The 26,404-nt window shown below is 36.7% G+C and overlaps 2 protein-coding genes across 2 annotated transcripts; both read right to left on the bottom strand.

The window, feature by feature from the left end:
* Positions 1–3,838: 3,838 nt before the first annotated feature.
* LOC104115304 (putative 3,4-dihydroxy-2-butanone kinase) lies at positions 3,839–15,071 on the bottom strand. Its single transcript, XM_009625895.4, has 20 exons — positions 14,845–15,071; positions 13,887–13,960; positions 13,712–13,775; positions 12,879–12,991; positions 12,743–12,790; positions 12,441–12,512; positions 12,160–12,249; positions 10,797–10,970; positions 10,326–10,409; positions 9,587–9,642; positions 7,834–7,964; positions 7,672–7,764; positions 7,291–7,355; positions 6,778–6,921; positions 6,648–6,691; positions 5,804–5,887; positions 5,634–5,707; positions 5,437–5,549; positions 5,256–5,351; positions 3,839–4,309 (listed from the first exon to the last, which is right to left on the bottom strand). Exons 1-20 carry the CDS (start codon positions 14,882–14,884, stop codon positions 4,184–4,186), a joined length of 1,785 nt encoding a protein of 594 aa, XP_009624190.1. The 5' UTR covers positions 14,885–15,071; the 3' UTR covers positions 3,839–4,183.
* Positions 15,072–25,347: 10,276 nt separating this feature from the next.
* LOC138894152 (uncharacterized) lies at positions 25,348–25,728 on the bottom strand. Its single transcript, XM_070178834.1, has one exon. The coding sequence runs from the start codon at positions 25,726–25,728 to the stop codon at positions 25,348–25,350; it is 381 nt and encodes a 126-aa protein (XP_070034935.1).
* Positions 25,729–26,404: the final 676 nt, after the last annotated feature.

Here is a 26,404-nt window from a genome sequence, read left to right as displayed (position 1 = left end):
GTACTCAGAAAAGGAGAGAGTACTGACTGGAGGGAAGAGTCGGCTGGTTAGGGTTTGAGACTGTAATCCCCTCTATTCGAAGGGACTCCCTTATTTACCTCTAAAGAATAGAAAATATGATTCGGTATGAATTAATAATTGCAGAAAAATAAAAGAAGGTTAAATGAAATAACACTACAAAGAATTTTTTTTTAAAATAATAATAATAATAATAACAACAATAATATCCCACGTGGAAAATAGGAATGAAGTAGAGATTTGGTTTTGGTAGAATTAAGGGGTGTGATTAATATTTTTGATAGAAAATAGAAATTATTTTAATCCATCTCCCATTGTATCAATATGGCATAATTCATGCTAAACGCGGCAGGGCTTGGCTGGGTGGGTGGGCGGGCAAGGTAAAATTTTGTAAAAAACAACTAAACTGACATGTCACGGGAGGTTAAGACTTGCCCCTCCCCCCCCCCCAAAATTACATCCCTATGGTGATTCAAGGTCCAGAATTACTTGTTCTTTCAAGGTCTAATGTCCTTTTTATTTGTGGTATGGAATAATAAGTAATTTATATATTATTACTGCCATCAGTTCAACAACAACAACAATAAATCCAGTATAGTTTCACAAATAGGGTCTGGGGATGATAGATAGTACACAGATCTTACCCCTACAGTAAATGTAGAAAGGTTGTTTCCAGTAGATCCTCGGCACGAGGAAAAATGAGAAAAGAGCAGTAGCAACAAGCAATAATGAGAACAAGATAAAAGAAAACAAAGCGAATGGAACAACACGAAGATAGAAATCTAAAATATTAGAATACAAGACTGTCACTAATAACAATGGAAATGTCCGAAAACCCGCTTAATTACCTATTAACCTACAACATTAATGTTCAACCTCCATACCTTCCTATTAAGGGTTATGTCCTCGGCCAGCTGAAGCAAAGTCATATCTTGTATAATCACCTTTCCCCAATACTTTTTTGGCCTACCACTACCTCTTCTAAGACCCGCTAAGGACAACCTCTCACACCTCCTTATCGGGACATCTGTGCTTCTCCTCTTCACATGCCCAAATCATCTAAGTCTCACTTCCTGCATTTTATCCTCCATGGAGGTCACTCCTACCTTAGCCCGAATATCCTCATTCTTAATCTTATTAATCCCGGTATGCCCGCACATCCATCTCAACATCCTCATTTCTGTTACTTTTATTTTCTAGACATAAGAATTCTTGACTAGCCAATACTTTGCGCCATACAACATAGTCGATCTAACTACTACTTTTTAGAAATTACCTTTAAGTTTAGGAGGTACATTCTTATCGCATAAAACATCTGATGCGAGCCTCCATTTTACCCACCCCATACCAATATGATGTGTAACATCCTCGTCAATCTCTACATTACCTTGTATTATAGGCACTGGGTACTTGAAACTATCTTTCTTGGGGAAGAGTTGTGTATTAAGCCTCACATCCACATCCGCTTTACTGGTCCCGTCAATGAAGTTACACTCCAAATATTTTGTCTTGGTCCTACTCAACTTGAAACCTTTAGACTCTAGGGTCTGTCTCCAAACTTCCAGTTCGTGTTAACACCACTTCTCATCTCGTCAATCAGTACAATATCATTTGCTAATAACATACACCAGGGTGCCTCCCCTTGAATGTGATGCGTCAGTGTATCCAATGCCAAAGCAAATAAAAATGGCTAAGAGCTGACCCCTGGTGCAACTACATCACAACTGAAAAGTGGTATGAGTCCCCTCCCACTGTCCTCACCCGAGTTTTAGTTCCTTCATACATGTCCTTAATCACCCTAGTATACGCTACTTGAATACCTCTAGCCTCCAAACATCTCCATAGAACCTCCCTTGGGACTTTGTCATATGTTTTCTCTAGATCAATGAACATGTGCAAGTCCCCCTTCCTCTCCATATATTGTTCTACCAACCTCCTTACAAGATAAACGACTTCCCTAGTCGAACGACCCTGCATTAATCCAAACTGGTTTTCGAAAATAGACACACCATTTCTCGCCCTTGCTTCCATCACCCTCTCCCAAACTTTCATAGTGTGACTCAACAGCTTGATACCCCTATAGTTGTTGCAACTTTGAACATCACCTTTGTTCTTGTATAACGGAATCATCGTACTCTACCTTCATTCTTCGGGCATCTTCGTCGTCCTAAAATGATGTTAAACAACCCAGTGAGCCATTCCAAGCCTGCCCTTCTCACACTCTTCCAAAATTCCACTGAAATTTTGTCTGGCCCGGTCGTTCTCCCCTACTCATCTTATGAATAGTCCCCTCGACCTCCTCAATTTTAATACACCTACAATAACCAAAATCTCAACAACTCTCGGAGTGCTCCAAATCACCCAAAACGATGTCCTTGTCTCCCTCTTCATTTAGGAGTTTATGGAAGTAAGTATGCCACATGTGCCTGATATGTGCCTCTTCCATCAATACTCTCATCTTCGTCTTTAATAGCCTTCCTTTCTCTCACCTTGGCTAGCCTGTATAGCTTCTTGTCCCCGCTTCTGTCCCTAAGTTCCTCATACAAACGTCCAAACGCTGCAGGCTTAGCTGCTGTAACCGCAAACTTGCCTCCTTCTTGGTCTTCTTGTACCACTCTTTATTTGTCCTCTTCTCCTCCTCATCCTTGCTCTTCATCAGCTTCGGATATGCCGTTTTCTTAACTTCTACTCTTTCTTGGACCTCTTTATTCCACTACCAGTCCCCCTTGTGCCCATCAGAGTAACCCTTCGAGATCCCTAGCACCTCTCTAGCCGCTTCCCTGATACAATTCGTTGTTGAGGTCCACATACTAATCATGTCCCCTCTACTCCTCCAGGTCCTTATAGGCACCAACTTCTCCTCTAACTCTCGAGCTTTGTCCTTGGTCAAAATTCCCCACTTGATCTTAGGTTGATCATACACAGCTATTTCTTTCTCTTCCTCATGATTTCTAAGTCCATCACCAAGAACCTATGCTGGGTCGAGAGATTCTCACTCGAAATAACCTTGCAATCCGAGCAAAGACTTCTATCACACTTCCTAAGGAGCACGTAATCAATCTGTGTCTTGGCCACCGCACTCTCGAAGGTGACCAAGTGTTCTTCTCTCTTCTTAAAACTGTCATCCGTTTATTGTGAGTTAAAGTTCGACATTTGGACTGTTTAATCCACAAACATTAAGTAACCTCTTTTCTCAATCTTAAATGTCAGGTTTTGATTATTATCCTAAGAACAAAAAAGAGGTATAACGTTCAATATTTTAATACTGCGTCAACCCCACCTTTAATTGGTCTAAATTGATTTCAATGGTTAAGTTGTACAATCACCATCAGACAGATCTAATTTTCAGTTCCGCTTAACTATAAATTAAAAACATTCATTTGATAGCTAAACATTATGTTTTAACCTCCATATCGAACTTACTGCACTTAATGAATTTTTAAGTTACTTGATAAGATTGTATCGAGTCCCCTAAATATAAAGAAAAAATGTCATTGTATAGCCGCTCTCAAAATAAATTCTACGAGATTGGTGAATGGCCTAATCATAACTAGGTCCATCACTTGAAGAAACGGAGAATATATTCCATCAAAATGAGATGCTCCACCACTCCCAGGGGAACACTAAAAAAGGAAACCCAAGACCAACTACAAAATGATATTATATACAAATAGCCTTCCGACACCTTCAATGACAGATGACTAACACAGTAGTTCAAATTACACTCCAACTTGTTTCTGGACTTCTAGACAAGTTGATAAAAACTTTCGACTCCACCAGATTATAATGCTGCACGAAGATGAAATTCGACAAGAGCAGAGACAAAAGGGAAGGGTAGCATACAAGCATAGCGGGACAATCCAAATAAGTTGTAAAGGGATACACAGATCCCAAGGTAGCAGGAATTGAACTGAAAAGTTCATTGTTAAAATGAAGATTACAACCACGTGCACCGATTTGAGTATGGCATTCCTCACTGAGAACACTGTATACAAAGGACTGTAACATACATTTTCTACACTCTCTCGGCTTTATGCAGCACTGCATAAGCGGAAAGCTAATTCGTCAAGGTTTATGAGCAAAAAATTGTTGGATTAGTTTCTTCCTCGAGAAAAAGAAAAACCAATTCCTGCAGGAAGTAATAGGTATGGCCAATTAAATGTGCTTATGCTGTATTATACTTCTCCTTTATAGCTAAAGCAGCAGCTCTGTACCACGCAGCTGCAGCCATAGCACCAGGGTCAGGAATTGAAGCAAGAACATCTCCAGGTATGTAGGTTGAACGGCCAGCCTAGAAAACCAACTGATTAGGACCCTCACTGAACTAAGAAATTGACAGCCAAGTTACAGAAGACAGAACATGACAAATAGACAATCTTTTCTGTTATCAGTTTCCTCTTTCCTCTAAAATTTCAACGACCATTATCTCCATTCAGAGGAAGACAGGTAAAGAAAATTAATAATCAAAATTTTCGGTTAAGGATTCCAATAAAATAACGTTCTTTGAAATTTTCCTGACACAGCCTAGTCCAGATCTCCATCAAAATCTTCAATCTATTTGACATTAGATATGTTAGAAGTCTGGTAGTAATCAAAATATCTTTCAAGAAAGCACCGAATCATATGAATTTTCACCCATAAGAACAAAGACTTCAAACTTTAGTTCTGAATACCTAAAACAGTAAATGGCATCTCGAACTTACTTTAAACCCTCTAGAGGTATCATTTGAAAGCCCTTTGGACAAGTCATATTCTAAGAGTTTGAGTTTATCAGCCAAAGCAGGTTTTAATATGGAAATATAGAAAATGACTAAATTTCTTTATGGATCTGGAATTAGAAATCGAAGTAAACTTTAAATATCTTCGTAATATCTTCGATTATGTCAGACCTATAAAGCCAAATTAAGTTTTTGAATAGATACGTTAATCATTTCCTCAAGTCTAATTCCATGTGGATTTGAGCCAATGGGAAAAGGATATTAACACATTTTCGTAGGGATGTGAAGGTGCTTAAGGTGTAGTCTTTAAAGAAGAAAAACGTGTATAAAGAACTTTACAGTCACTCCATTTCTAAAATATGTTTAAGCTTCACATATTTTTGTGCTGTTGTGTAAAAAAAAATTACCTTTTTAGCACTAACCACCATCACTGTGTAAAATGTTTGGGAATTTAAACTGCTGAAACACCGTGTATGCTATTTTCTTTCAACATATTAGAAGTAAATACAGTGATAATACCTGCGCTTGCATGTTCTTGGTTGACTCGGCTCCAGCGACTGCTGCCTCAGCAGAAATAACGAAAGCATCCACAGGGTTGTCCCCAGCACTCAACCTCTGTTCCCAATGCATAAAAATCTCTATGAATAAGGTTTGCAGGAAAAAACTGTAAACGACATATCATCGAAGATATTATATTGACCTCTTTAAGAGCTGACAATGCTGGAATAAGAGCATCTAAAAGTGTGCGATAACCAGCACGAGCTCCTCCATATTTACTAACAGCAGCGATAGCAGCTTCAAGTGCATCAGCCCCTGAAAAAAAAAGAGCTGTTTGGTACAGAAAGAAAGAGTTGAAGCAACAAACATCAAGTCTTTACTGTCTAGGAGTCAACTAACAGTGCAGAGCTGTGACAACCAACTCGGAATCTGCTTTCAACTTTGCATATGCTGCCTTACAGAATATATCATATCTGTTATAAAGATAGATCTTTAGTGACACTGGTAATATAAAAGAAAAACTTGGTTGAAAGAAAAAAGAGTATGGTTATCAAGAGAAAATGCATTACAAGATACCGCTTGTTCCCCCCATTACTCTTCTAATAGAAGATCCAATTTCATTGACTGTTTCTGCAGGGTCATTCAACGGATAGCTGCGCAAAAAATAGTTCAGAAAGGACAAGAGTAAAATCTTCTATACACCTCAATTACAGAGTTGTTATGCAACTATCTCAAATTTGAACAGCAGACTTGCTAAAACCAATTGGAAGGTCTTTTATCACCTTTTACAGTGAAAAGAGAGGGCAATGACCCTATAAGACACAAAGATAATATGGAAGGTAATAACATAGAAGAAAAGATAAAAATAAAAATAACCAAAGGAAAAGCACGCAAAAGCAGCTAATTTGTCATGTCATATCAAAACAATTGACTATTAAGCAAATTGAACAGAACTTCAGAGCATATCAAGCTGTCTCTCACAAATCTCATGTGTTTTAGCTCATACAGAAATTTCTACCTCCCTGTTTCAAAAATAAAATCTATTTATACCCAACGATTAACTATAAGGATATCCTAAGAGCAGCAGAACTAAGCTTCTAAAAATGCTGCAAGTAGATATGTGCAAGCTGAACAGTCTGAGAACCACCCACAGCAGGTGCAAGCAGGAAAATATGGAAAAACAATTGGATAAAATCTGTCTGTACACTGAACAATTTTAAAAGTAACTAAACTTTGCTTTTAAGCAATCTTTCAAGAGATTTTAAAAACACAGAAAAAGGGGGAGGCAGATGCCTTGCTTTTTTACTCAAGGAGTGAGGGTATGTAGCAATAATCTCGGAAAGAAGAATCTGCCCCCCTTTCTACTTTCTTGGAGACACTACACGAGGAAATAATCTAGGGAAGAAGACTCACTACTTCTTCATGTCTTCAAGTATAGTCACTGCACCTCTGAACATCTGCAGTTTCACAACGAAGGAGCTTATTAAATGCAGATAACCGTGAAACAAATAGAGGGGAACAAATATGCTATCCAAAAACCTACAGTTGAACCACAATCACCATCACCAACTTTGCTATCCCACTCATTCAAATTATCCCTGAGATTTACAACTTCAGTTGCTGCAGCTTCAATAGCTGCCTCAAGAATATGACCCAGAGAGCTCAGTTTTTCAGGCCGACTCAATGTCTGATAAAAGAAGAAACAGACAGTAAGTAAGAATAATTTTATGAATATGTAAAACAGTTAAATAGTACTTTAAAAGTAACAGTTAGAAGGGTTGGAATTATAGCGTCATTTATAAACAGTATTGATCTGCAACAGTACATAAAATATGCAATGCTGTCTCTCCCATCCTCAAAATCTGTAGAAGATTTGCAAGTGGGAGTTACACTTGACATTTGGGACAGGGACTGTTCAATCGCATACTTACTATCAGTGACATTAGGCCCTTATTTGGGGGTATGTGCTTAGATCAGTGCCTTCAAAGCAAATAATATGTAGATATAAAGTACATATAATATAAGAAATGCAACTACCTTCCATAATTTGGCATACCTTGTCACTCTGGATCGAATGTGGTGGAGGAAGCGGAACAGGTATCTTTGCAGGAGGTCGGTTACCTGGAAAACAAAAATTAACTTCCAGTAAGTAAAGTAGATTTATGAGCTTAGACAGGTAAATTCTACAAAAGGTGCAGGCATTATAAGGTAGTTAGTTCACCCACAGATACAAGAGGATACTAGCGAAAAATCCAATATGAATTTTTCTCTGTTACTCTAGTTCTTTTTCCAAGAGAAATACAAGTGAGGGAGTATTCAACCAGGGAACACCAGGTTCATTCTTTCCTTGTATAGAGATAAAAATACTGTAAAGGGAAAGACATATAGAAACCACCCATACATAGTGAAGAGCAATAATAGACATATAGAAACTGACCATCAGCACCAACAGGCCAATTTGGAGCTTGAGTGGGAGCATCTAAACGGTCTAAAATTGCTTGATCAGCTTTCATTACAGAAATTGAAAATCCTGCATATAACTGAAGTAAGAACATGAATGTTGTTCGGCGAATAAAAGGGACTTATAAACCTGACATACCTGCCATATCAAGTGAAGTCATAAGTGATCCTGTATAGACTCTATCAACAGCTAGACCATGTTCAAGCTGCAATCCTGGGACAGCCTTGCCAGCTATAATCATCAATTCCATCAATGGTGTTGCTCCTAATCTGCAGTAGATAAGTGTGTAAAAAAACAAAAATGAGAAACTCGAAGTTTATTGCCTTCTATAATAAGTAATTCCAAGAGAAGGTGATTAAATAATTAGAAAAATGGATTAGATGACATAGTGATAGTCGTCAACATCCTTTTCCCAAAACATATATGAAAACCCATCATTTAATCAATGAGTACAGTGAATTCTCCCAAATAAAAAAGAACTGAAATATTTAAAAGCTTCAAGCACAAAGCCTAGCTCCAGTACTGTTTTTAAATTGGTCATCATCCAATGCAAAGATCAAGTCTCCATGAATGCAACGAAATCCATTTGAACATTTTCAGCTTTATGAAACTTTTCAGATTCAAACATATTTCTGCTTGCATTGATTTGAAAAATAAGTCAAGCAATAAATGAACCCGATCAACCAAGAGACATTTGGATGATAATGGCAGAGCAGAGGAAGTAATGGCCAGAGAGACTAATATAAAGCTTGTGAAGCATAGTTCATTATTTCGAGAGACATTTGGATGATAATGGCAGAGCAGAGGAAGTAATGGCCAGAGTACATGAACATCCTGTAGTGTAATTCACGAACACCAAATGGTCATAGCAAGGCAATGATGGTCAACAATACAGAGTTTCCAGTACTTTCCAACGCTTTCCAAGAATTGTTGGATTGATATAGATCCAAATCGAACTCAGTGAAACTAGACAAAGAAAGACCTTAATCAACCTTCATTTCATTCCAATAATTCCGGGAACAATTAACTAGAATTCGCTGAGGAACGATAGTATGTCGATAACATGTTACACCTCTCTCAGCCTTTGGACTAAAATCAAGTAAAATACCTGCTCTGATTGTCATAACAAACATGTTTAACAGTACGAATCGAGCAAAATAGTGATATAAGATACAAAGATGCCAGTTTCATGCAACTTGAATAAATGTTTCTATGTAAACTTTCACAAAAAAGATATTTAACAAAAATATTTAACAAAACAGTTTTGAAACATTAATTTAATATTACATTGTTATTAGCTTAAGTTTCTCCGTCTTCTCAAAGACCTAGACAGTAAGGCTGGAATATTGGCTTAAATGTGAGGTAAAGTATTTGTCTATGATATTAAGGTACTATCATTGCTAGAAAACCTGCTGCTTTTATCACGAAAAGAATTAAACAGAAAGTTTAAGCAAAAATCTTGAAACTTGCCAGCATTTCTAGATAACTGTAGCAGATTAAAGAATACACTTCAAAAAGATATAGCATAAAATGACCGATTTAAAAAAGAAGATATATTGTAAAATGATTTCATTTCTCAATTTCATGAGGTTAACTGAGTATTCCAAAAATACCAAATGGAGCATTTAAGGGGAAAATATAGAAACACAAGGGACAGAATACATGGAAATAATGAAGTTCCTGCAACAATCCCTGAATAAGCATGCTACCATAATATACTTCTAAACACAATAGCACCAAGTCTGCCTCGTCAGCCAAAAATGTTAAGAGACGGAAAGGATGAGCAGGGCAAAACAAAACAGAAACAGAAAGGAATAACTAACCAGCTCCAAATACTTGGAGGATGGTGTTGACAGAGGCATGAATAGACAGGAATAAGGCTCAAACTTACCCATTAATGAGGAGCACAACTCTACTCCCACGTGTAATTGGAACGTAGTTGGTCTCCTACAAAGAGATTCAGTGACAGTGAAACTTCCTTCTGCAGAATAAGTGTCATTAACTAAGCTAAATGACACCAGGTTGTTAGGAGGAAGGGGGTGCATTTAAGAAATTGCCATGTAATATCCCCCCACTACCTCCACTGAAAGAATGCAAACATGAAAAAAGATAGACTGATCGCATAAAAACTCCCGAACTAAAACTGGTGTTCTTTTTTCTTTGTTCCTTCCTTTCACTACTTCTTTTGGTTGGATTCTTTTTATTTTTCACTAATAATCAATCTAACTGCAGAATGATTCTTTTTAATGTGTTTCAGATAACAATATAACTTCAAACATTGTTTCTACTTCCGTCTTCATTATTACAAGAATCTTCATCATTTAATCAAAAATTTATCCAACCTAACTTATTTCAAGAAAATGTAAGGAAAAACATATTACGAACCTTCATCATTTAATCCATGGGGTTTTATAGTGTACATTAATGTGCAAAGATCATAACCCTACATGGTTGTAGCTTTTTAGACTCACTTCTAGAGTTTGTCTTAGCACAAAAATTTATCTCATCAAAAGTAAAACTGATTTCACTTCATCCTTTCCAGTCCAGGGTGATGATTTAAGCAATCAGAAAACTTTTACTGCATCAAGTACTAGTGTATATCAAGTCAAAATTTCACACTCATCACATACCGATGACAAAATCTCCTTCAAAACATGTGAAACCACCACATCTACTGGTTGTAGGTCAGCTACAGCAGCTCCTGGTTCCCCGTGCTGGAAAAAAGAGAAAACAGTGCACACAATTTGATAATGCAGAAGTAAAGATCACCGAATTCTAAGTAGTCTGTCAGCACTTAACTACTCCCGCACAAAAGATCTTGGAAGCTTCAAACGTAGCACAGAGGTTGCAACTTTTGACACACATTTCAAAAGACCCAACTGCTCTTACCATTGAAAAAAGGAACACCGAATAACCAAGTGTTAAAAACAGAAAAGATATGAACGACATGCATGGCACCCAAGGTAACTCACATGATTATCACGTCTCCCCGAAACATCAATGTAACATCAAATGTTTCATTTAGTAAAGCATGATTTAGTCAACTTCTTCCCATTCCTAATATATTGATGAATACACCTGTGCCTATGAAGAGAACTTACTATTCCAAGACCAAGCTCCATCTTTCCTGGGCCTAAACGGTCTGACGTCACCTGTCCTGGCAATGTGCAAACAGATAATGCAACACCCATTGTCCCAACCATTTCTGATGCACGTTTTGCTTCAGCTGCAACGTCAGCAAGAGGAAGACCACAAGCTGCTGCAGCTCCGGCAACCTGAGATTAAGTGAAACTTAGAAAAGATCAGCGGAAAAGCAACTGAAACCAATTACATTTGCATTGACTTGACCAAACTTCGATACTGCGAGACGTGTAGGTAAAATGATTGCTGCCCACAAATAAGCCACTCTCACATGAAATTGAATTCAACAAAGAAATAGAAAAGATCAGTTTGGTTTTTTTCTTAATATGTAGAGTTATGAAAGAAGCACAAAAACAATTCATATACCCTCTATAACAAAGCATTGAAGAAGCAACTTGTCAAAAGACCATGACAATTTGGCAAATGAAAATTTGGTGCTCTCTAGATTATTTTGGTAATTGCCCCCCAACAACACCACCCCCCACCACCAAAAAAAACCCCAAAGCACACACATAGATACACCCAAAAGAGAAAAAAAGAGAAATGCGCAAAAACATAGGATGATAGACATACACCTAGAATCACCTTAGTAAGAAATTTTCGTTGCTGTATCTTCTTTTTTACCAAATCAAGTTGGCATCATGTTTCGCTAATCCAAGGCCACCATGGATGGAAATTTGCAAGTAGGTGTGAAGATTAGTCTCTGGAAATTCTAATACATGAGCAAATATATGTATACGTTATTTTAGTTTTTAATAGGCTCTTTTAGCTTTTAGGAGTTGGAGGTCTTAGTAAAGCTCTATCTCTCTCAAATGTTTTTTATCAATAACTATCTGTCTCAAATAGAATACCAAGAAAGAAAATGGAGATGGAAAAGGAAAGTAACAAATTTTGATTTTTCAGAAATCACCAAGAGGTAAACTATGTCCTAACTAATCTCTTTTTAAAGGGGAGACACACACAAAAGAAGAACTCCAGTATATTTTATAGGTGGTATAATTAGGAGAAGTTTGATTTGAACTGAGGAATATCGTAACAGCTTCAATCAGTCGATAACTTAAGTCGATAACTTAAGTCAAATATCTGAGCCCCAGTGGCGAATCCAGGAAATTCAATAAGGGTGTTCAACCTGTGCCAGTGGGCTATGCAAGGGTGTTCAAAATCTATTTTTAATCAATAACAAGTAATATTTTACCTTATATGTAGTATAATTTTTCGGCGAAGGGTGGTCAGTTGACCACCCTTGGGCCCACATAGCTTCGCCCCTGCTGAGCCCTCTAAAATGAAATCTAAAAGACATGCACAAAGATAGAAATTGTGAACCTTGTGAACAAGAATCGTCCCTGCCAAACCTCTTCGACCAGCAATGCCTCTTGGAGGTGGTAAAGCACAGTCATCACCAACAATTACCATCTGGTGACAAAGATATATATATATATATATATATATATATATATACATGTGAAATCAGTGTGAACCCCATCTTCCAGTTTTTGACTGATAAATTAGCTACTCCAATCATCATCATCATCAAAAATAATATTAATAATAATATAACAACAATATCAAGAAAACAATTCTAGAAACTAATATCACAATGATACCTCTACTTTGTAACCTTCAGATTTAGCTTGTTCAGCAGCCAAACCAAAATTCAATCGATCACCAGTATAGTTCTGTAAGGGACCATAATACATTCTAATCATCAGATCACTTCATTATGACAAAAAGTGAAGAATGTAATAGTGATCCACGACAAATTTCTCGTCACAGTAAACATTCCAGTTTAACCAAAAGTAGGATGATGATTGGTGATCTGTTACATGAATTATTCACACAATTTAAACTCAAAAGCCAGTGTTAGACAACAAGAGAGTAATTAATTAACAACTAGGATTCGTGCTACCTTGACAATCAGAAGGCACCCCATGGGACCTGTGACAGCTCGTATGCCCTACATTGAATCAGGTTAGTTGGCAGACATCATCAAGGAAGAACATATGTAGACCATGTGCTAATCAAGGGGTAATATTATATCATACAGCAACAATTGAGTCAACATTTGGAGAGGTAAAAACGTCCCCACAGATAGCTGCAGTCAGCATCCCTTCTCCAACAAATCCAGCATGGGCAGGTTCATGGCCACTTCCACCACCTAATTATAGAAGTACCAAGGTACCTGATTAAACTGCACTTCGCCATACTGAAGTTCCAACAATACATCCCAAGTTTGAGTTTGAGATTCTTAAGAACACTATTTAGTCATTAATATTCCTATATATTAGTAGTAAATGACGGCTATAGGGAAGGCTGTGATGTACATCTGGGTTTGCAGAAGTTAAAGAAGATGCAAAGATGGGATGTAGTTCCTTTGACTATTATGTGGGTAATCTGAAGAGAAAGGAAAGAGAGCCTTGAAGGTGTGGAAAATAATTTGTGCAGATGAGGGCATGTCTATTGATTCTAGTAAAACTTTAGTGCATCCATGAGGTTTCTGTTAGTATATGTTTGGGTGTTATTTGTAAAGAACCATGTTTTTTATAGGTTCTATACTTTTGCATGCCACTTTTATCCAGGAATTTTCAACCACATTGATAAAATTGTTACTCTATCAAATAAAAATGATTATAAGAATCTCATAAACAACTGCTATTTTCTTTCAAAAGAGGTGAGCACGCAATGCATAAGAGACCTGTAGTATAACTCATTATAAGAAGCTTTATAATTTCATAATTATACAAATTCGATTAGTTTGTCAAGCTTCATCTATTTCCAACTCGTGTATGGAGCTCTGAATGCAAAAATACCAATGCTACTAATAAAAAGCAAGTTCCAGTATTGAAATAGAGACATAAGCATAGCTCAAATTCAATACCTGATATGACCGCAACTTTGTCATATTTTTCCCCAAAAACATCAGCACGCAAGACAACCTTAACCTGGATTTCGGAACAGAAGATAAACATGTTAGACCAACTTGGAACACTTATTATCTTAGTATTGCAACAAGTAAACAAAAAGAGTGAACAAAGTAACAAAAGCCAGATCACCTCAGGAAAACCATCCAGATATTGCAACCCGGGATAGGTCTCAATAAGTCCCTCAATGAACTCTGTCACAACATCTGCAAATCATTTCACTTCAGTATCTACAGAAAATAAACACTTAGGCTTTTCGTACACAAGAGTGGGTTACTCTAGTGGTGAGCACCCTCCACTTCCAACCAAGAGGTTGTGAGTTCGAGTCACCCCAAGAGCAAGTTGGGGAGTTCTTGGAGGGAGGGAGCCGAGGGTCTATCGGAAACAGCCTCTCTACCCCAAGGTAGGGTTAAGGTCTGCGTACAAACTACCCTCCCCAGACCCCACTAGTGGGATTATATTGGGTTGTTGTTGTTGTTGTTGTTGTATATATGACCTATAACACCTATAATAATCTTCACCAGAACCATATAGCATTTAATTAGGCCAATACAGATCATACACATAACAGTACCTACACACATATTGAAACAGAATAGGATATCACTCTTCAAAATTGGTTGTCATCAGCTATATGAACCTTATACATGCATTCTGCACTATTCAGGTCCGTTTCAATACAATACTATTTATTTGTCTTTAATGTAAATTAAGCACAACAACAGGTAGCCCAGCTAAAATATACTAGGGGAAAACGAAACACTAATTCTATGATAACTATTGGAAATTAGTAATTCTATGAATACCTACAAGTGTCTTATTACTATACTCAGTTGCTTTCATTTCCAAGCAGACAAAACACTAATCTCATCTTTCTCTTTTCTACTTCCATACTAAAAGATACTACATACACAAAACAATTAAAAGAAGAAATAAAAATCTCTTTCTCAATTTCCCCCCTAAATTATACTACTCTACTCCCGTTTGATTGACCACCAAACATGTCAAGCAATGCATATAGACAATATCAAGATACAAAATGCTATCTATTTGATACAGTAATGTTTGGGGGTTTCAGAAGCGGAGTTACCATTGGGGTCGTTGATGAGTTTCTTGCTCTGGAAAGCCATCGAATGTATGTGTGTGAAAATCAAAAAGGAGCAAAGAATCGAGTCACTGACGATAGTACTGCATTTACAGAAAGACGATAGAAGTTAGAAAACCCGAAGGAGAAACCTGAGAGGGCTTTTGTAGGTGGAGAGAGGAGAGTATGAGTTGAATTGTTGAATGATTTGTCCGAACCAAAAACAAAAAGAGGGAGATAAAAAAATGTTACGGCTTATTCTTCTTTGTATACAGAAAAAAAATTATTTAATATTATCCAATCTACACGAAACTTATTTAATACTAGTTAATTGGATCGCGCTTCAACCAATCAAACATTTTTATTTTATAAATTTAGTAATTAATGTTATAATATCATAATAAAAAAAAGTATATGATGTAACTCATACAGAATTATCGACAGTACCCAATGCAAGTAAATAGAAAAAAATAATCTAGAAGTTAGAAATCAAATGTTTAAGCAAAGAAATTATATACATATGCGAAAAAATAACTATTGCCTCTCGATAAACAATCTTTTTAATTAGAAATGCTCGTCATATAGTGATTATAATTAGAAATAAATATTATTCATAATTAAAGACTTTGTATTCTTAGTTAAATGTCGTTCGCAAATAATGTCATATTATTACTATTACTAACATTTATGAGTAAGGAAAAAGGAATTTGTGAAAATTATTTACACACCCGAACATTGCTTAAAAAATCAAACTCTCCCTCAACTTTGAAAAATAGATATTCGCCCTCTCATATCTCAAAGCATATTTTACCCTCTATTATTAACAGTTTTGTCTTGTTTTTTTTTAAAATTTGTATCATAGTTATCTATAAAATAAATAAATTTAATATATAAAATAAAAAAATATAATATATTAATCAAGCATATAAGTTAATAACATTGAATAATCAAAGAAATGACCAAGCAAAATAAAAAAGTAAACAAAAAAAATAATTTGTTGGTATAAATAATTTTATTAATAACAGTCAAAACTTAATAATTTATATAGATAATTGATAATAAAAGAGGGAGAAGAAAGAAACAGAAATTGTTTCTTTTAAGAGATGTTACATCACCTTGTGGTCCATCATATATATTTTTAACCATCTACTGATTTCTAGTGATTTTCCGTACATCCTTATCATATTTCAATAACACATAGTAACATCTTTTTAAGTTTTCTAAATTGCAATTAAAAAAAATGAATCATTTTCTAACTCTATCCTATTCTCTCACATATACTATTTCTTTATTCATTTATTTATTTTTGCAGCATGATAGAAATATTCAACTTTTTTTTTTTGCGAAAAATTACCAAAATAAAAACTACCAAATACCCAACAATCATTAAAACCGAAAATGGTAAGATAATTGTGCCTTTAGACGGAAGAACCGATCTTGTAAATCGAAAAAATCATGGGTAAGAAAGTTTTTAACTTTCTAATCATTCATATAACAAAACAACACACATTATTGTATTTGTTTATGTATTTACCGGTGAGGGAATTTATTAATGATTACCCGTATCATTGGCAGATACTTAGTACTTTCCACCAAAAAAATACCTTAATGTAACAATTTAAAGGAAAAAAGGAAAAACGGAGACAATATACAAGTATAAATTTTTATATTTAAAGAAGAAAAATATAAAAGAAAAAACTTTTTATATATGTAAAATAAAGGTATTAACATTAGATTCTACACTTAATTATAATGTTGTGTTTCCCAATTACGCAATGACATTGACAATATGAATATGTAAAAAGTAAAACTAACATGCCAATAAGCATAAAAATCAAAATTTAATTGAGAAAAAAAAAAGGAAAGATATACAGAGGAAGGGGTAATAAGAATAAATCACACATTAGTCTCAAATCTATCTTTGAGTGCATCTACTTGCACAAAAGAAAAGAAGACGAAAATCAAAAACATCACAGCCCATAAGCAAAATGTTAAAAATTAAAGAAGTGAAAAATTCAAAATAACTACAAATCAAGTAATCACAAAGTGAGAACTACCTCTCCGTTAACAAAACAAAAAACTTGAAATATAAAGTCAGCCACATTGATAGTGTGTCAGAGGTTGATGATGAGGCAATAAAACTGTTGCTGGCATATTGGCCTTGTAGGACTAATTTTCTTTTTCCACACAAGTAACATTTGATTCCGCCACTCTCTACTGTAAATTTCTATTTACTCTAATGTTTTTCATACGCACAAAGTAACTCAGTAAAGAAAACTCAAGCAGCGAAAAATAAAAATCGGAGAGGAGAGTAAAAAAATACCCAAAAAATAGTAACGGAGGAGGAGAACTTATTTCTTCATCAACAAAAATAAAACTGAAGTGTGATAGTGAGTAAAAAAGGAAGAAAAGATGCAATTTATAACACATTAAACAAATAGGGGTTACATATTCCAAAAGTCACAACCTAATATGCAATTTATAACAAATTAAATAATTGGAGGTTATGAACTTGAAAAGTCACAATGAATGAAGAGGTTTGAGTTATGAATATAAATTTTTTTAAATTAAGACAAATGGTTAAAATGAAAGGAAAAAGTCAAAAAAATGAGAAAAAAGATAAATAGGATTCCTACAATATAAGAAATGCCACGTCATCTTGCCAAATTTCTCCTTTATATATATATATATATATAGATTATCCAACAAAAAGTTTGAATGAAAAGATTTTTATCTATTTGGTCAAGTTTTTAAGAGCAACTACTTAAGGTGTTTGACCGAATTTCTTGAAAATAACAAACGAGTGTGAGCATTTTAGGACGGAAAATCTGCAGCTTCTCCATGAAAGCATAAAGCAAATATAAAATAATTTTTTTCAGAACAAAAATGTGGCCTACAAAAAAAGAAATTAATTTTACTAAACTATTCTTTCTTACTGTTACTCAGATGTAAAATGAATAGTTGACGTTTTCCTAATTTGACACTAAAAATTTGTTTAAAAAGGTTTATCTGACACAATTTTTGAGTTGTTTAACCACACAAATCGTTACTCTTCCAACCTAGTATTGAAAGTCCATTAGAAAAAATAGAAAGTCATTTTATCATAGGTAAATAAATTTTTGACTAGACGTGCACTCACTTTTCCCACAGTTAATAAAGGCCGTTTGACCATAAAACTACTTTTTGGGGGAAACTCTTCACCTTTTTTCAAATTTCACTTGAAAAGCCAGATCACTTGAAATTATGGCTTTTTAGACTTTCACGGTATGTTTTTGGAGTAATTTTTTTTTTCACTGTCACAAAAATAATGTTGATCTATCATCTGTTTAAAATTTCAGTACCATATAGTTAACTACATTATTCTATTGTAATAGTCTAAACTCCAATTCACTCCGAGCTTCCCCCAATAGTTGCAGCAATCAAATGGTTAAGTGGTAGTTTTTGCGATAGCTCACATATAACTCGTCTCCCATTTTACCTCTATTTGGTTTGACATAGAATATTCCATCAAACATTTTTCACCAACTGACATTCTGGTTAATAATAAATAAAATATTAAAAAATGTTGGGACAAACACAAAACTAGCCGATTAGCCGTAACTAATTGCATTCGTTAGCCAAAAAGTATAAAATATGTATGTTATATTTATAGAATTACACACACACACACACACACACACATATATATATATATATATATATATTATTTTGTAGAGCGGCTAAAAACATATATTTCTCAAAATTATTCACGGTGGCTAAAAACATAACTATTGAAAAGTACTGCACATTTCGACAGTAGCAGTTTATGTTTGGACAATTCATTTGAGAAGTACTTTTTGCAATATTTGATAAGCAAATTGTATTTGGCCAATCTTTTCAAAAGTATTTTTGAGTGTCAAATTACGAAATAAAAATAGTAAATAACATGTTAACAATTATTATCATTTAAAAGAGAGAAATGAATTTGAATATTTATTATTAAAAAATCAATTATTTTTTATTTTTTAAATAATCAAAATATAAAATATAACGTAAAAATATATACTTAAAGATTTTGATCAATACAAAACTAAATAGTCATCCAAAGTAATAATTCATATAATCAACTAGAAGACACAACCAAAACAAGGCATATAGCAATCTAGAAGCTGCCCCGAACATGAATACCCATGGCACATGTATATACGCTCGTCAACTCATATAAACATCACCCATGTATGTAGCAAATAATATCAATTATTAGAAAAAATTTCCTCAACCAAAGATAGGCAAGACACTTACGTCAATGCGCCCAAATCAAACCTATAAAATAGCCTTTCCTATAAAAATCACCTATGTCTAGTCCAAATCTAGCCAAAAATAACTCAATCATATCAAATAACGCTATAGGAATCAATTCCAATTAATAAAGTTGTAATCTTTAGCCAATTTCTAAAAGGTCAACAAATGTCGACCCTAGGCCCATACAGTCAAAACCCGAGTCAAGAGGTAGATCTTGACTACCCATAACCCCACGAATCCAAATATGTGATTGATTTATAAAATCGAATCCAAATCGACTCTCAAATCTTAAATTTTTATTTTTCAAAACATAGTCAAAATTCCCAAAAAGTTCTTTCAAATTCCATGATTTTGGAGTAAATAACCATGAAAAATCAAGATATAATATCAAAATTAACTAAAATCACTTACATAATAGCTATGTGTGAAAATCTCCTTCAAAAATCGCATGTCACCAAGTCTAGGGATCAAAATGTGATAAAATAAGTCTAAGTCCCGAAATATCTAGCTAATAACAAGCTGCAAATGTCGCATTTGCGATCAAAGGCTGGCGAATGCGACAAAAATGCTCGTAAATGTGATGCAACCAAAGTTGCCGGTCACAAAAGCGACTCCCACTTCGCAGAAGCGAAAAATCCAGTATTTGCAAATGCGACTAAATCCTTGCAAAAGCGAGGCCCCCAGCATGCCAGTCACAGAAGTCCAGAGTTGTAATTGCGACTCTTACCCTCGCAAATGCAAGGTCCCCAGTCCCACCATGTCTCAAAAGTGACAACGTCCTCGCAAATGTGATGGTCGCAAATGCGACCAGCACCTCGCAAATACGAGAACAGCAGTACCAGCAATCTCAGCCTAGATAAAACCATTCGAAACTCACCCGAACCCCTCGGGACCCCGTCCAAATATACCAACAAGTCTCACAACATAACACATACCTGCTCGAAGCCTCAAACCCCACAAAATAACATCAAACCCACGAATCGCACCTCAATTCAAGCTTAATGAACTAATCCAAATTTTCGAATTCTAAACTTACGCTGAACACATTTAAACAACCCGGAATGACCCTAGATTCTACACACAAGTCATAAATCACCATACGAATTTATTCTAAGGTTCGAAATCCCAAACGGACATCGATAACTACAAAGTCAGCTATTGGTCAAACCTATCAACTCTCCAAATCTTCAAACATTCAACTTTCGACAATTAGCCTCAAAATCATCTAGGAACATCAGAACTGGATTTCGGTATATGCCCAAGTCTAAAATCACCACTCGGGCCTAACTGAACTATCAAAACTTTGATTCGAAGTCAAATACATAAAAGTCAAATGTGGTCAACACTTCCAACTTAAGTTTTCTAATTGAGAATTACTCTTCCGAAACAATCTTGAACTTTCCGAAGATCAAAACCAACCATGCACGCAAATCATAAAGACATCATAAGAAGCTATTCAAGATCTCAAATCACCGAATGGAATGGCAATGCTCAAAACGGCCGGTCGGGTCGTTATATTCTCCCCCACTTAAATATATATTCGTCCTCGAACGTGTCAAGAGTCGTTCTAAAGCCATCAACTCACTGTATAAACTCACCATACACAACCCATGAGCGACCCCATGTTACCACAATCTAGAAAGGTCCATTAGCACAATCCCGACTGAAGATTCTTTCTTCAGGCTTAATCCATCAACCATAGAACCAAATTCCGAATTTGAAATTCCTAATACTATCTGATTCTCACATATACACATTATATCAATCTCAACAAGTTGTAGCAAATTATAATTTCACGACCCAAACTCCCACTGGAGCCGTGACGACGCCTAACACTATTTGCTAGCCAAGCCAACAGTTTCACAATATCAATAAACTTAGTAAACAGAACTTAATAACCTCAACAATAGAAATATCATGAAATATCTGAGAAAAATAACAATAACACTACCACAACCATCGCAATGATTTGGTGTTAACGAGTACATGAGCATTACAAATATCTCAAAATACATGGCCAAATCCTCAATACAAACTGTCTGAACAATAGAACAGTGAAATCAGAAAATAAAAGGAAGAGGACTTCAAGGTCTGCGAATGACATAACAACTACCTCGTAGTCTCCACAAGCTGGTACCAGTGCGAACTCTAGCAATCATCGAGCCCAAAAGTACCCGGATCTACATATGAAATGCAGAGTGTAGTATGAGTATAACCAACCCCATGTACTCAATAAGTAACAAACCTAACTTCGGGCTGAAAGCAGTAACGAACTCAGAAGAAAGTTAGGGTCCAACACCAATAATCAATAACAACTCATATTGTAATGAAGACTAGGAAAGGTACATAACCCAAAAGATACCATGATCAGCTCGTTCACAATTACAAAAATTTAGGCATGTTTTCCAAGTATAACAGTCAAAGCCCAATCTTTCACCTAGATTTTCAAAAATGTGAGCTTATTAAGGAAACTGTGATTTTCCAAACTTTCAACAACAGATGAGACATTTCATTTACCAGTTAGCATGAGGAAAATACATCTCTATGCCTACATGTCAAATATACATGTCAAATCACCGTACAGTGCGAAGTATGGTTGTGTGTGTGATGATGAGGGGCACTTGTGCCAGGCACCGTAAGCGTGCTGAGTGTGATTACACTTGATGATTTCACCAAAGTACATATATAGCCCTGTGCCTGCGCTCATTGTGAATACCAGACTCCTGAGGGGCGGATCCTTGCCTAAGCACTAATTAATAATCACTATCACATAGCCCAGCATGGGGCCTGGTGCATGCATTGCCCCTAAAAACTAACACTTATCCCAAGGTAGGGGCTGGCGTACGCGCCACCTCAATAAATAACCACGGCTCTATGGCCCATATCAGTCATCAATCCGCTCAAGTCTCCAAATGCCAATATCTCACAGAAACATAATCTAATTATATGACACGAAATATCACAGTGTGCCACAAATTCAGCTCTAACATGTGTCACGTACAAGGACACCAATAACACATGAGAAAACATATCAAAAGTGCACAGATACATAAATATAACATGCGAATATAACTATTATGATTGAACAATATGACTACGACTAAGGCAAATAGGTCAACATAGTAAAAATAACCCTATCATGTCTCAAACAATTAAGAAAATAGCCTAGACATGATTTCTATCATGAATAATAACTCAAATAGTCATACAATTAGAGAAAACATGATATCAAGAAGTATGTTAGCAAAACAAGGCATTTAATAGCCTAAGAACTACTCAGATCATGAATACCCTAGTGCACGCACACACGCCCATCACCTACCATGTGCGTCATTCCCACACATCTCAAATATCATAGTTCTCAGGGATAATTACCCTCAAATCTAAGTTTAGATATGTTACTTACCTCAAAACGCATGAATCAATACTCTCAAAAGCCCTTCCCACGCGAATCGGCCTCCGAGCGACTCGAATGTAGCCAAAACAACTCAATATCATCAATAGCAGCCATAGGAAACAACCCCAAACCATAAAGCTAAGATCTTGATTCAAATATGTGAAGTCAACCCAAAAAGTAAACCCCAGGCTCGCACTTCGAAATCCGACAAAACTCAAAAAATTCCGAACACCCATTTCGATACGAGTCTAAATATATGTGTTTCACCCAAATCCAACCTCAAATCGGTCCTCAAATCACCAATTTTCACTCTCTAAATCATAGTAAAAAATCTCCAAATCCCACCTTTAATTCATATAAATTAGGTATAATAATCTATGGGTAATCAATATCTAACAAGAAAATTAAGTAAGGATTACTTACCCTTTCAATTGTGACGAAAAGTCCTCCAAAGATTTGCCCCTAGCCGAGCTCTACAACTCCCAAAATGAGAAAATAATCGAACCCTTCGAAATATAAAATCTACTAGTGATTCCGCATCTGCAGTGCCGTTTCTGCGGTAAAAGGACCGCACCTACGATCCTCCCTTGGCTCCTGACATCTCGCTTCTATGGTCACCCAGCCGCATCTGCACCTCCATCATCGCAGATGCGACTTAACGTCTGCGCCCCATCTTCCGCATCTGCGGACCCATCTCTAAGCCTTCTTATTCGCATCTGCATTCAAAAATTCTGCAGATGTGCCATCGCATCTGCGCACCCCTAACCACAGGTGCGATTGCACCAGACCTGAAATCTTCAACCAAGTTCAACTTAACCAAAAAGATTCGAGACTCATCCGAAACTCACCCAGGGCCCCGTCAAATCACTCCAACCAATCCCAAAACATAACACGGACTTATTGGAGGCCTCAAATCACACAAAACAACATCAAAACTATGAATTGCACCTCAATTCAAGCCTAAGGAACTAATCCAAATTTCCAAATTTAAAACTCGTGTCGAACCTTATCAAATCAAATCAGAATGACCTCAAATTTTTCATGCAAGTCCCAAATGACACAATGGACCTATCCCAAATACTAGAACCAAAATCCGAACCCGTTATCAATAAAGTCAACCTCGGTCAAACGTATCAACCTTCCAAACCTTCAACTTCCCAACTTTTTGCCAAAAAGCTCCGAATCAACCTACGGACATCCAAATCCAATTCGGACATACTCCAAAGTCCAAAATTACTATACGAAGATATTGGAATTATCAAAACACTATTCAAGAGTTGTCTTCACAAAAGTCAAACTCCGGTCAACTCTTACAACTTAAGCATCCAACCTTGAGACTAAGTGTCCCAATTCACTCCTAAACTTCCCTGAAACCAAACCAACCACCCCGGCAAGTCACGTAACTAAAACTACACACACGTAAAGCATCAAGTAGAGAAAACGGGGCTCAAATACACAAAATGACCGGCCATGTCATTTTATTCTCCCCCTCTTAAATAAACGTTCGTCCTCGAATGGGTCTAGAATCATACTTGGAGTTTAAAAATGTGAGGATATTTGCTCTACATCTCTTGATCGGTCTTCCAAGTAGCCTCCTCGACCGGTTGACCTCTCCAATAAACCTTTACCGATGCTATATTCTTCGACCTCAACTTTCGAACCTGCCGATCCAAAATGGCCACCGGCTCCACATCATAAGTCAAATCATGATCCAATTGCACCGTGATGAAGTCCAAAACATATGACGGATCCCCATAATACTTTTGGAGCATGGAAACATGAAACAATGGGTGAACTCCCGATAGACTAGGTGGTAATGCAAGTATGTAGGCGACCTCTCCAACTCTCTCAAGCACCTCAAAAAGACCAAAATACCGAGGGCTCAACTTGCCCTTCTTCCCGAACCTCATCACACCCTTCATGGGCGAAACTCTGAGCAAAAGCTTCTCACCCACCATATATACACATCACGACCCTTTCTGTCTACATAACTCTTCTGTTATGATTGTGCTATACGAAACTGCTTCTGAATCAACTTTACCTTCTCCAAAGCATCACATACCAAATCAATGCCGAACAACCTAGCCTTCCAGGCTCAAACCAACCGATCAGAGAACGACATCGCCTCCCATATAAGGCCTCATACGGAGCCATCTGGATACTCGACTAATTGCTGTTGTTATAGGGAAACTCTGCTAACGGTAAAAACTGCCCCATAATTCCCCAAAATCAATGACACGGGTTCGTAACATGTCCTCTAATATCTGAATAGTATGCTCGGACTGTCCATCTATTCGGGGATAAAATTCCGTACTCATCTCGACCTGTGTCCCCAACTCACGCTGCACTTCTCTCCAAAAGTGCTAGGTAAATTGCGTGCCTCGATATGAGATAATAGACACGGGCACACCATAAAGGCGAACAATCTCATAGAGATAAATCTGATCTAGTTGTTCTGAATAGTAGGTAATCATGACTGGAATGAAGTGTGTAGACTTGGTCAATTTGTCCACAATAATCCACACCGCATCAAATCTCCTCAAGGCCCGTGGAAGTCCAACTATAAAATCCATAGTGATGTTCTCCCACTTCCACTCCGGAATATCTAACCTCTGAATCAAACCACCAGGTCTATGATGCTCATACTTCACCTGCTAACAGTTCAAACACTGAGCAACATACTCCACGATATCCTTCTTCATCCTCTACCACCAATAGTGTTGCCTCAAATCCTAGTACATTTTCGCGACACCCGGATGAATGGAATACCGCAAATTATCGGCCTCCTGATGAATCAACTCATGCAACCCATCCATATTAAGAATACAAATCTAACCCTGCAGCCTCAATACCCCATCATCACCAATATCAACCTCCTTGGCATCATCGTGATGCACCATGTCCCTTAGGACAAACAAGTGGGGATCATCATACTGATGTGCCTTGATGCGCTCAAACAAAGACGACCGCGATACAATACACGCAAGAACCCTGCTAGGCTCCAAAATATTCATCCTCACGAACCTGTTGACCAAAGCCTGGACATCCAAATCTAATAGTCTCTCTCCAATTGGAATAAAAGTAAGACTCCCCATGCTCTCAGCCTTCCTACTCAATGCATCGGCCACCACATTGGCCTTTCTCGGATGATAAAGAATGGTAATATCATAGTCTTTTAGTAGCTCTAACCACCTTCGTTGCCTCAAGTTCATGTTCTTTTTTCTTGAATAAGTGTTGAAGACTCCTGTGATCCGTGAACACCTCACAAGACATGTCATAAATATAGTGCCGCCAGATCTTAAGCGTGTGAACAATGGTTGCCAACTCTAAATCGTGCATTGGGTAGTTCTTCTCATGGGGCTTCAACTAATATGAAGTATAAGCAATCACTATCCCATCCTGCATCAACATGTACCCAATGCCAATCCGTGAAGTATCACAATACATTGTATAAGAACCAGATCCAAAAGGCAAAACTAGAACTAGAGTTGTAGTCAAGGCAGTTTTGAGCTTCTAAAAGCTCTCCTCACACTCATCAGACCACCTGAATTGGGCACCCTTCTGCGTCAATATAGTAAATAGGGTTGCTATAGATGAGAACCCTCCACAAAACGACAATAATAACCAGCCAACCCAAGTAAACTACGGATCTTAGTAGCAGTAGATGGTCTGGGACAACTCTGAACTGCCTCAATCTTCTTTGGATCCACCTTAATCCCCTCACCGACACCACGTGGCCCAAGAATACCACCGAGTCTAACCAAAACTCACACTTGGAGAATTTAGCATATAGCTTCTTCTCCATCAAAGTCCAGAGCACATTCCTCAAATGCTGCTCATGACCCCCATGCCAAGGAGAATACACCAATATATCATCAACGAAAACTA

Source organism: Nicotiana tomentosiformis, chromosome 6 (genome assembly GCF_000390325.3).
Source record: "Nicotiana tomentosiformis chromosome 6, ASM39032v3, whole genome shotgun sequence".
Lineage (NCBI taxonomy): Eukaryota > Viridiplantae > Streptophyta > Magnoliopsida > Solanales > Solanaceae > Nicotiana > Nicotiana tomentosiformis.
This window is presented reverse-complemented; position numbering and strand designations above follow the sequence as displayed.